Source organism: Oncorhynchus kisutch, linkage group LG17 (assembly GCF_002021735.2).
Source record: "Oncorhynchus kisutch isolate 150728-3 linkage group LG17, Okis_V2, whole genome shotgun sequence".
Classification (NCBI taxonomy): Eukaryota; Metazoa; Chordata; class Actinopteri; order Salmoniformes; family Salmonidae; genus Oncorhynchus; species Oncorhynchus kisutch.
This window is the reverse complement of record NC_034190.2, coordinates 50069073-50083917: the sequence shown is the minus strand read 5'-3', so window position 1 is coordinate 50083917 and position 14845 is coordinate 50069073. Positions and strand designations below refer to the sequence as shown.

Sequence of the window (14845 nt, the reverse complement as noted above, 5' to 3'; positions counted from 1 at the left end):
ACATTAACCCCAGGACCTGTAAGACGACTCTGTGGTTACAGTTCCATATTAGACCCGCCCACATCAATTAGTACTGATTAGCCAGTGGAGGACTGTAAGGGGAGCAAAGAGTTAATGAGATGGACTTGGTTTCCTATGTGTTCTAGTAAGTCTTAATTGTATGAACTAGGGGCCAATAATCGTTCTCATGCTCTAATTTCCTGTTGTTATATTGATGATTTAGTCTGTGTACAATCTTATGTCATTTATCATGTTCTCTCTCTTTCTCTCTCTCCCTCCCCACCTCTCCCTCTTTCTCTCTCCCCCCTCTCCCCTTCTCTCCCCTTCTCTCCCCTCCTCTCAATCTCTTTCTCTCCCCCCACCTCTCTCTCTCTCTCTCTTTCTCTTCCCCATCTCTCTCCGTAGATCTACTGGCCTCCGTTGCCTGGTAACAAAGATGACTGTGTCCAGAGAGGGAAGGATTCTCAGGTGAGTGACGGCTCAGTCAGACCCATCCAACTCTGAGGTGGCCTCTCTACTTCTTGTTTCCCCTAATGATGTCACGTCTGTGGTTTCCACCTGCCTAGCCTATCCACCTGCTCTATCAATCATCTAGAAATCAACGTTCTAGAGTCACCTTCCTGACTGTACTGTACATTCTACAACACCATCTGGATCATGTCCCCAGGAATCTAGACAGCGAATCGACGTCTACGGCCGGCTTGCTGTGTCAACACTCGCGTTTCCTAAATCCTACAAGCTACAACCATTGTCCCATGCTCCATCCCTCCATCCCACCATCCCACCATCTCTGGGCACAGTAAAGTTGTTTAACAGCCCAGTGAATGAGATTTGGAATCTTTCCCTAACGAAGTCGCTGCTTTGATCTGGTGAGCACAATAAGCCCCGACTACGTGGCTGAGGTGTCCAGAGTCGGGATCCGGCACCATGGACACCAGTAATTCCATCTTTAATGAGCCATCAGAAGACGGCCCTTCACTCCCCAGTCCCCACACAAATGCTGTAAAGACACTTGCGGTTCCATTTTTAATAACTTCTGTCCCCTAAGTCTTGGCTAACGACTGAAAGTGAAACCGCCCCGGCATCTGGTCCGGGTTAGGTGGTTGGGCCTGTAAAACAGGACTAATCGGTCTCTGTGGATGTGGATGGGGGTTGGAAGGGGGTTAAGACCCCCATTGGGCGTCAATGCTGGCCCTACAGGTAATTGTGGAGTTTGAAGTGGCAGGTGAGGAGAGGTATCCAATATCAGCAGTTATTACGCGTTTCCTCCGCCCCTTCACGGTGAGAAATATCCTGCAGGGGCCGAGGTATGTGAGCCGGTGTCCATAGGGGAGAGGAGCAGTCGCTATGCGCTACGATGCAGGACCTTAAAGTTGGGCCTCCAGAAACGCAATCTAACCTGTGCCAAGGGAGTCGGGGTGCGTATGTGTGTTAAAGCTCCATTCCATTCCCCTGGAGAAGCACGCATGCGCCCCAGCAGCGCTCACCTACCACCAGACTCATTCAGTCCACCATTCAAGTGCACTTGGTTCTTGTGCTCTCCATCATTCTGTTAAATAGACAGGGGCCTGGACGTGTGGTGTTGGAGATAACGATAACTAACAAACTTCTCACACGTGACAGTGTTCCATACTATTGGCTTTATTTTAGCACCCCAAAAGCGTAATACTTCCAGGTCAGCTGTAACATGAATACCATTGTAAAGCACAATGTCTCCGCTTTCCAGCTAAATCAATGGTGAGACCTTCATGCTGCCCCGTCTCTGCATGACTGAAGAAGGCAATGGAGCTCCTCCGAGTGGGGATGCAAAAGCTACTGAGTGATAGGGAAATATCGTGTGTGTGGAAGAGGCTTTTTTCCCCCACCAGATTTGTCCAATTTATCTCAAATGGAAAGAGTTTCTATAATGTCTCGTTGCATACCTCTCTGAAGGTTAGAATCAGGTTTTTAGGGCTGCGCTAAAGTTGTCTTCACCAGTAAGCCGCGGCTGTCATGAGTCATGGCGGCTCACAGCTATGACGCGGAAAATGAACTATTGATTGGATTAACCATTGATGAACTCGCGAGTAATTCACTTTACAGTCACCATTACACTCGCCTTCGATCATTTCTTGTTTTTTTGATCTGCGAGAGAAGCACTAAAGAGGCTGTACGGCACACAATGAGTTTCACGTTACGTCGTGGCGCCGAGGTCGGTCAGTTTTTTCAACTTTTCTCCAATACTATTGGTCCATTACCATGCCAATCAACGCATGAATAGAAACGTGGTTTACGCCCTGGATCTTGATACCAACACAGTCGCTACAGTCCCATTCGTTTTCATTGGAATGCCGCGGTTTACGCAAAATGTCTTCGTTACCGTGACATTGTTTCTCCGAGAGGTGGAGGGGCCCATGTGTCTAGCGTCACTCTCTCTGTGGACAGCAGAGGTCCGTGTGTTCTCCTGTGGAAACATGATAGCATTAGGGAGTGTGACCATGGTAATGACTTCTGGCCCATTGGACCCATGAGGCCACACGGGGTGTGTGTGTTTACGGGCCTTTTTGAGTGTGTGTATGCCATAGCATCACCATTCACCCTGGGATGGATTAACAGTGACTGCATCGACAGGGCCGAGAGGTGGAGGTGACGGAGGTGTGTGTGTGTGTGTGTGTGTGTGTACAGGGTCACATCTGTAACACTTCACACCTCAAGTTCCTCCCAACCGGAATACAACCCCTCCACCGCCACCACGGTGCCCTCTGAGACTAGGGGCTCCATGAGAAAGGCTCTCAGGTCTGTGTTGCTTACCCTCTGCGAGAGGGCGGTGGTCCCCTGTTTTGAGGGCTGTGCACAATATTCAGTGGACAGGCCCAGTTGTGTCTCTGTCTGTGGACTCAGAGGATGGTTATTGATCGGGCGCACTCTCTGTCCCTCTTCTCTACCTGACAAAGGCTCAGACATGCACAGACACAAAACCCAGTGTCAGAAGTCAAAAGGGTGAAAAGTCAAGTCAGGGCGTGAATGGGTTTGATCGGTGGAAATGGCCTTGAGTGTGTTCTTGGCAGAGAGAACGACTTGGTTCACAATTACTGTGGACTGGTTAAGCCAATGGATACAGGGACATGTGAGTGTGTATGGAGCAGGTCATCTGCACAGCTGAACAGCTGGACACTAAAATGTGTGTGTTTGTGTGTGTTCTGAATGTCCTCCCTCCCTCCCTCCCTCCCTCCCTCCCTCCCTCCCTCCCTCCCTCCCTCCCTCCCTCCCTCCCTCCCTCCCTCCCTCCCTCCCTCCCTCCCTCCCTCCCTCCCTCCCTCCCTCCCTCAAGAGGTGTTGGACAGGGAGACCTCCCATTAAACAAAAACAGTGGAGCGAAGCAGACGCTGGCACTGACTGGACAGCTTGGCTGGTTTGAACAGCTAGCCTGTTGTGTAAAGCTGGACCATGATGTGTTCCTATTGTTGAACCCATTAACCGCTCTGCTACAGTGACCTCTCAATGGAGAACGCTGCAGGGCTACTAGGCTGCTAGGCTGGTGGTCGGAATCTGTCTTTGTCTCCTTCGTAATACCATTATATATAGCTCACAGCCTTATATGCAGTGCTTAATTTGAGCATCCCAGCGGAACAGGATCCGGGCACCTCTCAGTTTTGGACTGTTTCATTCTTTGCCTACCTCTGGTGACATGGGGGGGAAAAGGTCATTGTTTGCTGTGTAAACATGTGAATAAAAGTGATCAGAGTTCATTCGAGTTGCCTACTCGGCAATTCTCCAGTCCCCTCACAAAAACGTAGCTTATGTGAAAATGGATATTTTCAGCCCATGCCTGATATTCTAAGAATTGATTCGGGTTGGGCCGGCCCGGGTTTATGGTTTGCGCAAACACTGTAGCCTAGAGACCAACGCGTGGCCGTGGTGAGAGAGAGAAGAGCCTCTATCTCTCACAGGACTGGAATGCCATTCATTTTCTATGATCTCTCTCTCCCTCTCTGCTCTGATAGACCTCAGCCTGCAGCTCTCACCTCTCCAGAGTTGCACTTCATCATTTATTTCCTTATACTATCACAGCTGTGTTTGAGTGGTGCTGGAGGTGCCGCAGCACCACTGATCAATTGAACTGCTTTTGCCAATAGTTCTAGAATTACCGCTGTCTGTTCAGAAAGAAATGAAATCATTCAGAATACTACACCAAGATTAGGCCTACAGTTTAGCCACGGAGGATCAATAGCCATATATTTTTTTATATAGCCTAACTGTGGATTGTGTGTAGCCCAATCAAGGCATAGCCTACAGTCGGAAAACAAATCTGTCAGCAAACAGAACCCAGCCAAAACAGGCCTTTCGCAATATTTCAAATCAAATCGGGGAAAACAAATGGCTCTCGCTGAAAAGAGAGGACTCTAATCTGTCTGTAGGCTACCAAAATATTTGATCAAATTCCAAATAGGCCTATTGAGCAAACAGCACTGTTTTACAAGGTAAAACAAGCTAGAGATAGGCTTTTGGTATGAGTGCATCACCGGTGAGTGAGCTGCGAGTCATTGGGTGAGTCAGTGAAACTGGAAAGCTTGTTTAGACTGTATTTTCCTCTTCCTATTGTACAGTATGTGTTTCTCCGGACTCATAGACTATTGACGGATTCAAGACGAGGTCGTTTTTATTGATCTCAGTTTGTCAGTGTAAAAGTAGCCTGTCTTTTATATCATTTTTGTGCGGTATTAAAAAATACTCTGCTAAAGTCTCCAGCTGTGAAATTATGTAGAATTGCATGAAATGGGTTTATATGGTTCCCACTTCTGCTAGAGTCTCTAATCTATCGCTCTATCCCGTTATGCAAATGCGAGGCTATGCATGCAATGGTTTACTATGAAGGTGATTTTGCATGCGTTCCGGTACCTAAGAGTGCCCCAGGTCACCCCCCTCTCACAGTTGACTTTCTCTTCCGGAACCTCCCGATTTAATAAATTAAGCACTGCTTATACAGTATGTGTTTGTGGCTTGGAGCTGTAGGATGTGCATACTACTACCTTCCATTGACTGTGGGGGGATGGAGGATGAGGATGGGAGTTAGAGGCGTGTGTGTGTGTGTGTGTGTGTGTGTGTGTGTGTGTGTGTGTGTGTGTGTGTGTGTGTGTGTGTGTGTGTGTGTGTGTGTGTGTGTGTGTGTGTGTGTGTGTGTGTGTGTGTGTGTGTGAAAGTATTTAATTAACTGGCTAATGGAGGGGAAGTGGCTGTCTAATGGTGCTGTGTGACCCCGCTAGTTGACCCCTGACTAACACCTAAAGTGTTTGCTTTATGATGGCCTTCCTCACAGGTCGCAACCCCGTGACCCCTAATTTCATTAACCCTCCCCAGCAGACACATATGTCCCATTTTTGTATTTTATTTTTATTGAACCTTTATTTAACTAGGCACGTCAGTTAAAGAACATACTCTTGTTTACAATGACGGCCTACCAAAAGGCAAAAGGCCTCCTGCGGGGACGGGGGCTGGGATAAAATACATTTTAAAAAAATATATAGGACAAAACACACATCACGACAAGAGAGACACCACAACACTACATAAAGAGAGAAATAAGACAATAACATAGCATGGCAGCAAAACATGACAACACAGCATGGTAGCAACACAACATGACAGCAACATGGTAGCATCACAACATGGCAGCAGCACAACATGGTAGCAGCACAAAACATGGTACAAACATTATTGGGCACAGACAACAGCACAAAGGGCAAGAAGGTAGAGACAACAATACATCACATGAAACAGCCACAACTGTCAGTAAGAGTGTCCATGATTGAGTCTTTGAATTAAGAGATTTAGAAAAAACTGTCCAGTTTGAGTGTTTGTCGCAGCTCGTTCCAGTCGCTAGCTGCAGTGAACTGAAAAGTGGAGCGACCAGGGATGTGTGCGCTTTGGGGACTTTTAACAGAATGTGACTGGCAGAACGGGTGTTGTATGTGGAGGATGAGGGCAGCAGTACATATCTCAGAAAAGGGGGGAGTGAGGCCTAAGAGGGTTTTATAAATAAGCATTAACCAGTTGGCCGGGTATACAAAGGTGACCAGTTTACAGAGGAGTATAGAGTGCAGTGATCTATAAGGAGCATTGGTGGCAAATCTGATGGCTGAATGGTAAAGAACATCTAGCCGCTCAAGAGCACCCTTACCTGCCGATTTATAAATTACGTCTCCGTAATCTAGCATGGGTAGGATGGTCATCTGAATCAGGGTTAGTTTGGCAGCTGGGGTGAAAGAGGAGCGATTAAGATAGAGGAAACCAAGTCTAGATTTAACCTTAGCCTGCATCTTTGATATGTGCTGAGAGAAGGACAGTATACCTTCTAGCCATACTCCCAAGTACTTGTATGAGGTGACTACCTCAAGCTCTAAACCCTCAGCGGTAGTAATCACACCTGTGGGGAGAGGGGCATTCTTCTTATCAAACCACATGACCATTGTTTTGGAGGTGTACAGAACAAGGTTAAGGGCAGAGAAAGCTTGTTGGACACTAAGAAAGCTTTGTTGTTAAACACAAAATCCAGGCAGGGGCCAACTGAGTATAAGACTGTATCGTCTGTATATAAATGGATGACAGAGCTTCCTACTGCCTGAGCTATGTTGTTGATGTAATTTAGAAGAGCGTGGAGCCTAGGATCGAGCCTTGGGGTACTCCCTTGGTGACAGGCAGTGGTTGAGACAGCAGATTTTATGACTTTATACAGTGCACTCTTTGAGAGAGGTAGTTAGCAAACCAGGCCAAAGACCCCTCAGAGACACCAATACTCCTTAGCCGACCCACGAGAATGGAATGGTCTATCAAAAGCTTTGGCCAAGTAAATAAAAATAGCAGCACAACATTGCTTAGAATCAAGGGCAATGGTGATACCCTTGAGGACCTTTAAGATTGCAGTGACACATCCATAACCTGGGTGGAAACCAGATTGCATACCAGAGAGAATACTATAGACATCAAGAAAGCCAGTCAGTTGATTATTGACAAGTTTTTCCAACACTTTTGATAAACAGGGCAAAATAAAAATTGGCCTATAACAGTTAGGATCAGCTTGATCTCCCTCTTTAAATAAAGGACGCACCGTGGTTGCCTTCCAAGAAATGGGAACCTCCCCAGAGAGGAGAGACAGGTTAAAAAGGTCAGAAATAGGCTTGGCGATGATAGTAGAAGCAACCTTAAAGAAGATATTGTCTAAACCATCTGACCCAGATGTTATTTGGGGGTAAATTTTAAGGAGCTTCTTTAGCACCTCGGACTCAGTGATCGCTTGCCGGGAGAAACTTTGTAGCGGGGCAGGGCAAAAAGAGGGAGGAGCATCGGGGCTAGTCGCATTAGAAGGGGTGGGAGATAAAGAAATGTTGGACGGGCAAGGAGGCATGGCTGAGTCAAATAGGAATCCTGACTTATTGTGGTGATTAAAGAACTCAGCCATGTGCTCCTGGTCAGTAACAACCATATCACCAACATTAAGGGACATGGGCAGCTGTGAGCTTCTTGGGGTTAGACCCACAGAAAGAAAACTGCTCCTTAAAGAAACTAACTTTGGCCTTCCGGATAGCCTGAGTGCACTTATTTCTCATTTGCCTGAATGAGAGCCAGTCAGCCTGAGTATGCGTGTGCCGAGTCTTTCGCCAAATGGAATTCTTGAGGTGGAGTAACTCTCCAATATCACGGTCGGACCAGGGGCTGAACCCGTTTTTAATTCTCATTTTTCTTTATGGGGACGTGTTTGTTAACAATAGAACTAAAAATATAAAAAAAGAAGGACCAAGCGTGTTCAGCAGAGGGGGATCAAGCTGATTCTATACCAATTTACAGAGGTCAGGTCATGGAAGGAAGGCTTGCTCAAGTTTTTTAGCAAGTGTCTATGACAAATCAGGACAGGTCGTTTCACTGAACAGCCATTACGAACACAGACTGTAAAATAGTGTTCACTAAGGTCATTCCAGAAAACACCAGACTGATACCTATCAGGATTATTTGTGAAGATAACATCAATGAGAGTAGCCTTTTCTGGGTGTTTGGAATCATACCTTGTGGGATTGGTAATAATCTGAGAAAGATTTAGGGAGTCCCATTGCTTTAGGACTTGGTCAGGTGGTTTAAGCATGTTCCAGTTTACGTTACCTAGCAGGACAAATTCAGACTTAGTTTAAGGGGCCAGTAGAGACCTTAGGGCAGGTAGGGTGCAGGCCGGTGCGTCTGGAGGACGATAACACCCAGCAACAGTCAACAAAGAGCTATTTGAAAGTTTAATGCTTTAAACCAGCAAATCAAAATGTTTAGGGACAGACTTGGTGGAGACAACCGAGTACTGAAGTTGTTCCTTGTTAAAGATTGCCACTCCACCACCTTTGGAAGATCTGTTTTGCCGAAAAAGTTTATAACCAGAAAAGTTAACATCGGTGTTCAAAACAATCTTCTTTAACCACGGCTCAGTAATGACCAAAACATCTGGATTGGAGCTGTGAATCCCCCATAGCCCCTCCCACAGCAGGAAGTAACCAGCTAATCACAAATCAGGGACAACAGTGCTGTGGGTTTGGGAGAATTGTTAGTCCAAGTGGGTGGAAGATAGATTTTAACATTTGAATCATTGTTGGATACTTTTGAAGACCTTTGTGAGACTCAGAAACTTCATGCATGAGGGAGCTGGAAATTCAGCTTGTTGCCATTTTGGCAAAGTGCTCTGGCATTATCCAGCACTGCCACAGAAAATATTCTACTATGTTCATTAAAAGGTATTTTGTATTACCTTGTATTTGTATTGAACCTTTATTTAACTAGGCAAGTCAGTTAAGAACAAATTCTTATTTACAATGACGGCCTACACAGGCCAAACCCGGATGACGCTGGGCCAATTGTGCACCGCCCTATGGGACTCCTAATCACAGCCGGTTGTGATACAGCCTGGATTCGAACCAGGGTGTCTGAGCTGCAGTGCCTTAGACCGCTGCATCACTCGGGGGTACAGCCTTACTGACATGGGTACAATCGTGGAAGTGACTTATTTATCTACAAACCAATAAGCAACTGTCACCCCAGTGCTCTGATTCCCAAGACACATTCCCAAGACCGACACTGTGGATCGCTCCAGGCTTAGAGTATGTCTGAGCTTACTGGCATCAAACTACTGCTGGGCTACAGCACACAAAGGCACGTTTTTTTAAACTCAACTTTAGGAGTCGAACACGTCTGATTGTGCGCACGTCTAAGCTGGTATCTCAGGGCCTGTGTGGGAATCTGGTGTAGCCGTGGTTACCGTCGTGTGTGTCCGTCTCAGTTATCAATGTTCACATCCCTTGAGCTGTCATCTGGCCCTCTTCTTTATGAGGCTCCAGCTGTGTGGACCATGGAGACTTGGACAGACTGAGAAATCCTGCTGTTTCCAAAACAGCTTTGAAATGCCTCTGTGTGTGTGTGTGTGTGTGTGTGTGTGTGTGTGTGTGTGTGTGTGTGTGTGTGTGTGTGTGTGTGTGTGTGTGTGTGTGTGTGTGTGTGTGTGTGTGTCTCTGTGCACGCCTGTGTGTGTGTGTGTTCCTGTCCTTAACTACATATGAGGACACCGAGGTCCGGACCAATACGTACATATCTATTTTTTTAAATGTAGGGACTCAGTTGGGGTCTCAACTTACTGTTGATACAATAATAATACGAGGTAATACGACAAGGTACCATTTCAAAACGTATTTTTGTGCATCGGCAATTTTCCTCTTGTTATATGCCACTCACTGACAGTCAGTCAATTAGCCCGTGTCAGTAAAACATTACTGCACCTGTACATAGCCCACCTATAATTTAGCCCAAACAACTACCTCTTTCCCAACTGTATTTAATTTTTATTTATTTATTTATTTTGCTCCTTTGCACCCCATTATTTTTATTTCTATTTTGCACATTATTCCATTGCAAAACTACCATTCCAGTGTTTTACTTGCTATATTGTATTTACTTTGCCACCATGGCCTTTTTTGCCTTTACCTCACTTCCCACCTCATTTGCTCACATTGTATATAGACTTGTTTATACTGTATTATTGACTGTATGTCTGTTTTACTCCATGTGTAACTCTGTGTCGTTGTATCTGTCGAACTGCTTTGCTTTATCTTGGCCAGGTCGCAATTGTAAATGAGAACTTGTTCTCAACTTGCCTACCTGGTTAAATAAAGGTGAAATAAATAAATAAATAAATAAAAACATTTTTAGATTGGTAGATTAGTCTAGTCAGCTATCCACACTTGTAGTTATCATGGACAAATCCCTCTGTACATATTAAATTCTAGGTTTTAGTCCCGGTGCTGAGTTAATATGAGTTCATGTGTAGCGGCTAATTGTATAGCTTAATAGGCTATGTGTTTTTAGATCGACTGAGGTGAATGGAGCTAGAGCAACTAATGTGATAATGGCTGGGGACATCTCTAAATAGCATTTTTTAGAGTTGTCCGGACCTCACTAAAACTCAGACCCTGGTTACGGCTCTGTGAGTTTATTTCCTGTCAGGGTTAACAGCGCAGACTGCTTTCCAGTCACCGCATGCTGTTTAGACTGAAAACAGCTCTTCAAAGATGGCTCCGTCCCTCAGTATAAACATCTTAATCCCGATGGTATTACCCTACCACCCTGCCTGTCTGTTACACACTCAATATTATGTGCTAATAATTGTCTAACTCATTATTAAACAGTTATAATAGTAGCCAAATGGGAAGGCATTCACCCAATGGAGAACACGCTGAATGTGTGTAGTGTTGTTTATGTGGAATACACCATACGCGCGAACACAGCACCCATCTTGTTGGAGTTGGAGAAGCCTCTCTGTAATGAGCAATAGAATGATTTGGCTCCTGTCTCTGAGATGGTGTGTTCCAATCCTTATGTGGCTCTTCTCAAGTACTTCAGGAAGCAATCACAGCAGGCTTGACTGGCCGGCAGTCTTCGAGAGAAACGCACACACACACACACACACACGCACGCATGCGCACACACGCGCGCACACACTCTGTGGCTTAAGCGGACGAGTTTGACCCTGTTACCCTAGGGCAGTGACACTCTTGGCTGGTTTCCTGTTCGTCACCGTGACACCACTCCTCAGCTCCTATTGTGATTTGGCAAGAACAGGATACAGCTGTGCCCTACTCTTCCTGTGGGGCTCTATAATTCTCTCTTTCTCTCTCGCATCCCTCTTTCTCTCGTCCCATTCGCACTCTTGCACTCTCTCTCCAGATCTCTAGTTTCCTCTGTCTCTCTCCACAATCCCTATCTTATTCTCACTCTCTTTTCTCTTCTCTCTCCCCTCTCCTCCTCCTCCTCTCTCTCTTCTCTCTCTTCTCGCTGATCTCTCCCTGTGGCTCTGTCTTTGGCTGTGGGAAAGATCTGAAAAGCCCAGTGTTTGTTGAAGTTTATTGTATTTCACCTTTTCAACTCTTGTTCACGGCCCTTATTGCTAATATGTGGAATCAATGGTCTTTGTTAAAATAAAAATGGGTTGTTCTATGCAAACCCCTCAAGTAAAATTGTCCGAAATTGGATGACAGTTTAATGTTGTACTATGTATTTCGATTGATTTAACCTGTGTGTGTGTGTGTGTGTGTGTGTGTGTGTGTGTGTGTTCACAGACGGAGTGTGGCAACTTTGTGCGCCTGCTGCAGCCCTATAACCGCACCCACCTGCTGGCCTGTGGTACGGGTGCCTTCCAGCCCATGTGTGCCTATGTGTACGTGGGCCACCGTGGAGAGGTAAGACCGTACTGCATAACACACACAAACACACACAGGCTTTGATGGATGAGTTGACTGGGTATCAGTCACCCTGGTTTTGCTCTGCATACTCTCTCCTTCAGCGGCCGGTATTCAGATGAGGCTGTCTGGTCTGTGTTAGCAAACTCTGACCTTATGCTGATGTGACTCCCATTGACTCCCGTTGACTCCCATTAACTTGGCTGCTTCTTCCTACTCACCGTATTGTAGACCTGGCATATTGTGCCCGTGGCAGCGCCAACTACTCTGTCCATTTCCCCATATATTTGACAGCATTTAATACCTTATACTGTCTAATTGTGCCCAGTCTATGAACACAGTGGTGTCTTTATCACGGTCTCTTTCCCTCTCACTCTCTCTCTCTCACTCTCTCTCTCTCTGTCTAACTCTCTCTCAGTCTAACTCTCCCCCTCTCTCTCTCTCTCTCTCTATCTAACTCTCTCTCTCTCTCTCTCTCTCTCAGTCTAACTCTTTTTCTCTATCTCTCGCTCTCAGTCTAACTCTTTATCTCTATCTCTCTCTCTCGGCATCATCTCAGTCTCTCTCCCTCCCTTACACAGAAAGAGACTGCAGGCTGTAGTCCTCAGCAACGTTCAGTACTCTGGCTCCAGGCTCAGGGCTCCAAGCTGTGGACTCAGGGGCCCAGGGTTGTGCTCCAGAATGCAGCTGCCCTGTGGGGCCCCTGCCACCCTGGTGTGAGGCCCTGTGTAAAGGGCCTGTATGTGGTGAAAGGACCCATTTAAAGCAGGACGCTAGCTAGATCTCCCTCCACAGGGCCCACAGAGCTGCAGACAGTGCCTGTGTACCTCACCCAGCAGGAGGGGGTCAGACTGGTCGTGGAGGGTTGGTGAGGGGGCCAGCTATTGAAGTTGGGGGAAGGAGGTTGTGACACCAACAATGTGTGATATGAGGCAAGGAGGGTATAGCTATAGGCAGGGATTGGAAGAGTGGTCTCTGTGGTGGTCATATTCAGGTTGTGTGTGTGTGTGTGTGTGTGTGTGTGTGTGTGTGTGTGTGTGTGTGTGTGTGTGTGTGTGTGTGTGTGTGTGTGTGTGTGTGTGTGTGTGTGTGTGTGTGTGTGTTGGCTATGTTGGTAGTTAGGGTGGGGGCTGCTGGGTTAATAGTAGGGAGGGTTGTGTGTTCTGCCATGTTGGCCCTCTCTCCACATTCATCATCCTCGTTGCGGTTTGGGTCTTTTGGTTTATGACACTCCATAAAAAATTATCTAGGTCTTAGTTACTGCCTCTGACAAGTTCACAATGACACTGGGAACAATACACAATATATCTACTCAGTTAATGCCAAGTCTTTCTGAACAGGGGCTAATGACTGTTTTGTCAAGTTTACTCTACAGTGGCCTGGAAATATGATGACTTTGCTAAAGTAGACAAATAATTAGGAGAGAACAACTCTGCCATTGCTATTACCTTAGAGAGATTGCAATGTTGCCATGAAAAAAAATAATAAAAAAAAATGAACATTTTGGTCAGAAATATCTAGCAATGCTAACGTTAGCTAGAAAAGTTGGTCAGAAATAGCTAGCAATGCTAACGTTAGCTAGAAAAGTTGGTCAGAAGTATCTAGCAATGCTAACGTTAGCTAGAAAAGTTGGTCAGAAATAGCTAGCAATGCTAACGTTAGCTAGAAAAGTTGGTCAGAAATAGCTAGCAATGCTAACGTTAGCTAGCAAATTCCGTCAGAAATAGAGAGCAATGAAATGTCGTCATGTTTCCAAGCCACAGTAATGCACTTTAGATTAAATCTCTGTCAGAACCCATTGAGCCTGCATTGAGTACAACGCTCAGTCAAAACATTCAAAACAATATTATGATGAAAAACGTGCAACACATGAATAGTGTGTTATGGTGTGAATTGATTGCGGGTTATGTTTTATATATATATATATATATATATATATATGTGTGTGTGTGTTTAGGAGTAAGACCGCCCCTTGTCTCTAGTCTGAGTCATATTGAGGGGAGACAGAAAGCAGCTGACCACAGGCCTATCCTGGGGAGGACTGGAACAGAGATAAAACACCCTGGGGTCCAAAGGTCATCCCACCCACGGCCTGACCTCGAAGGTTCACGACCAACCTCCTCAGAAGCGAGGGAAGGCAAACAGACGAGTGTGTTCCTAAACGAGTTAGTGACTGGTTAAATAAATGGAGGGTTCCCCGTGGTGCTGCCCGCCGTAGGGTGGCATGGACTCCCAGGGTGCCGTGTAGGCTTGGTGCTAGTGACACAAACACACACACGCTGGAGCTAGGAAAATAAAGCCCATTGGAGGAATGACAACATCCAGAGGTTCCAGCCTCTTCCACACACACACACACACACACACACACACACACACACACACACACACACACACACACACACACACACACACACACACACACACACACACACACACACACACACACACACACACACACACACAGAGAGAGAGAGAGAGATAGGGTCTCAACCAGGGCTCATCTTGCTCTCTTTCGTTCTACCTGTATTCTCCTCTTTACCTTCCATTTTCCTCTTTCTATCTCCGTATTGCTCGGTTCCTGTCTCCCTACTGTTCTGACTGTGGTGGTGGGCAACGTGAGGGATGGACAGAGAGTGGAGAGGACAGAGAGTGCGTCTTCCGCACGCTGTCCCGCCTTAAAGAGATCATGAGCGAGGAAGCAAGCTGGAAAAGGAAGGAACGGAGAAGGGAAAAGTTGTAGGTGCAGACAGAAGACAGAAGACTCTTACTTGTAGAGCGAAAGGGAGTGAGAGAAGGAGGATAAAAGAGCTGGAGGATGAAGACAGACACATTGACCCAAGGAGCAGAGAGAGAGAGCAGCTTAGCGTATGTGTGTGTGTGCTAGCGTGCACATGAATATGTGTGTGTGTGTGTCTGTGTGTGTCAGTGGCCCAGGCTCGGTAGTGGGGTGGCTGGGCTGTTTGGCTTGGCAGGGCTGAGTAGAGAACGACCTGGACATTCTTATCAACAGCAGACACGACCAGCACCAGTCTCCTGTCTCTACCATGAGTCAACACAGAGGGAAGGAGGAAGGGAGAGAGAGAGGGGGGTGGTAGAGAGAAAGAGAGAAC

The 14845-nt window shown here is 46.3% G+C and overlaps 1 protein-coding gene across 1 annotated transcript in view; it reads left to right on the top strand.

The window, feature by feature from the left end:
• LOC109907831 (semaphorin-3G) overlaps positions 1 to 14845 on the top strand; it is a 59910-nt gene that overhangs the window by 28027 nt on the left and 17038 nt on the right. The window contains exons 3-4 of the mRNA XM_020506065.2: positions 406 to 468; positions 11616 to 11735. Coding sequence (XP_020361654.2) covers positions 406 to 468; positions 11616 to 11735 — 183 coding nt within the window. The remainder of the gene's footprint in view (positions 1 to 405; positions 469 to 11615; positions 11736 to 14845) is intronic.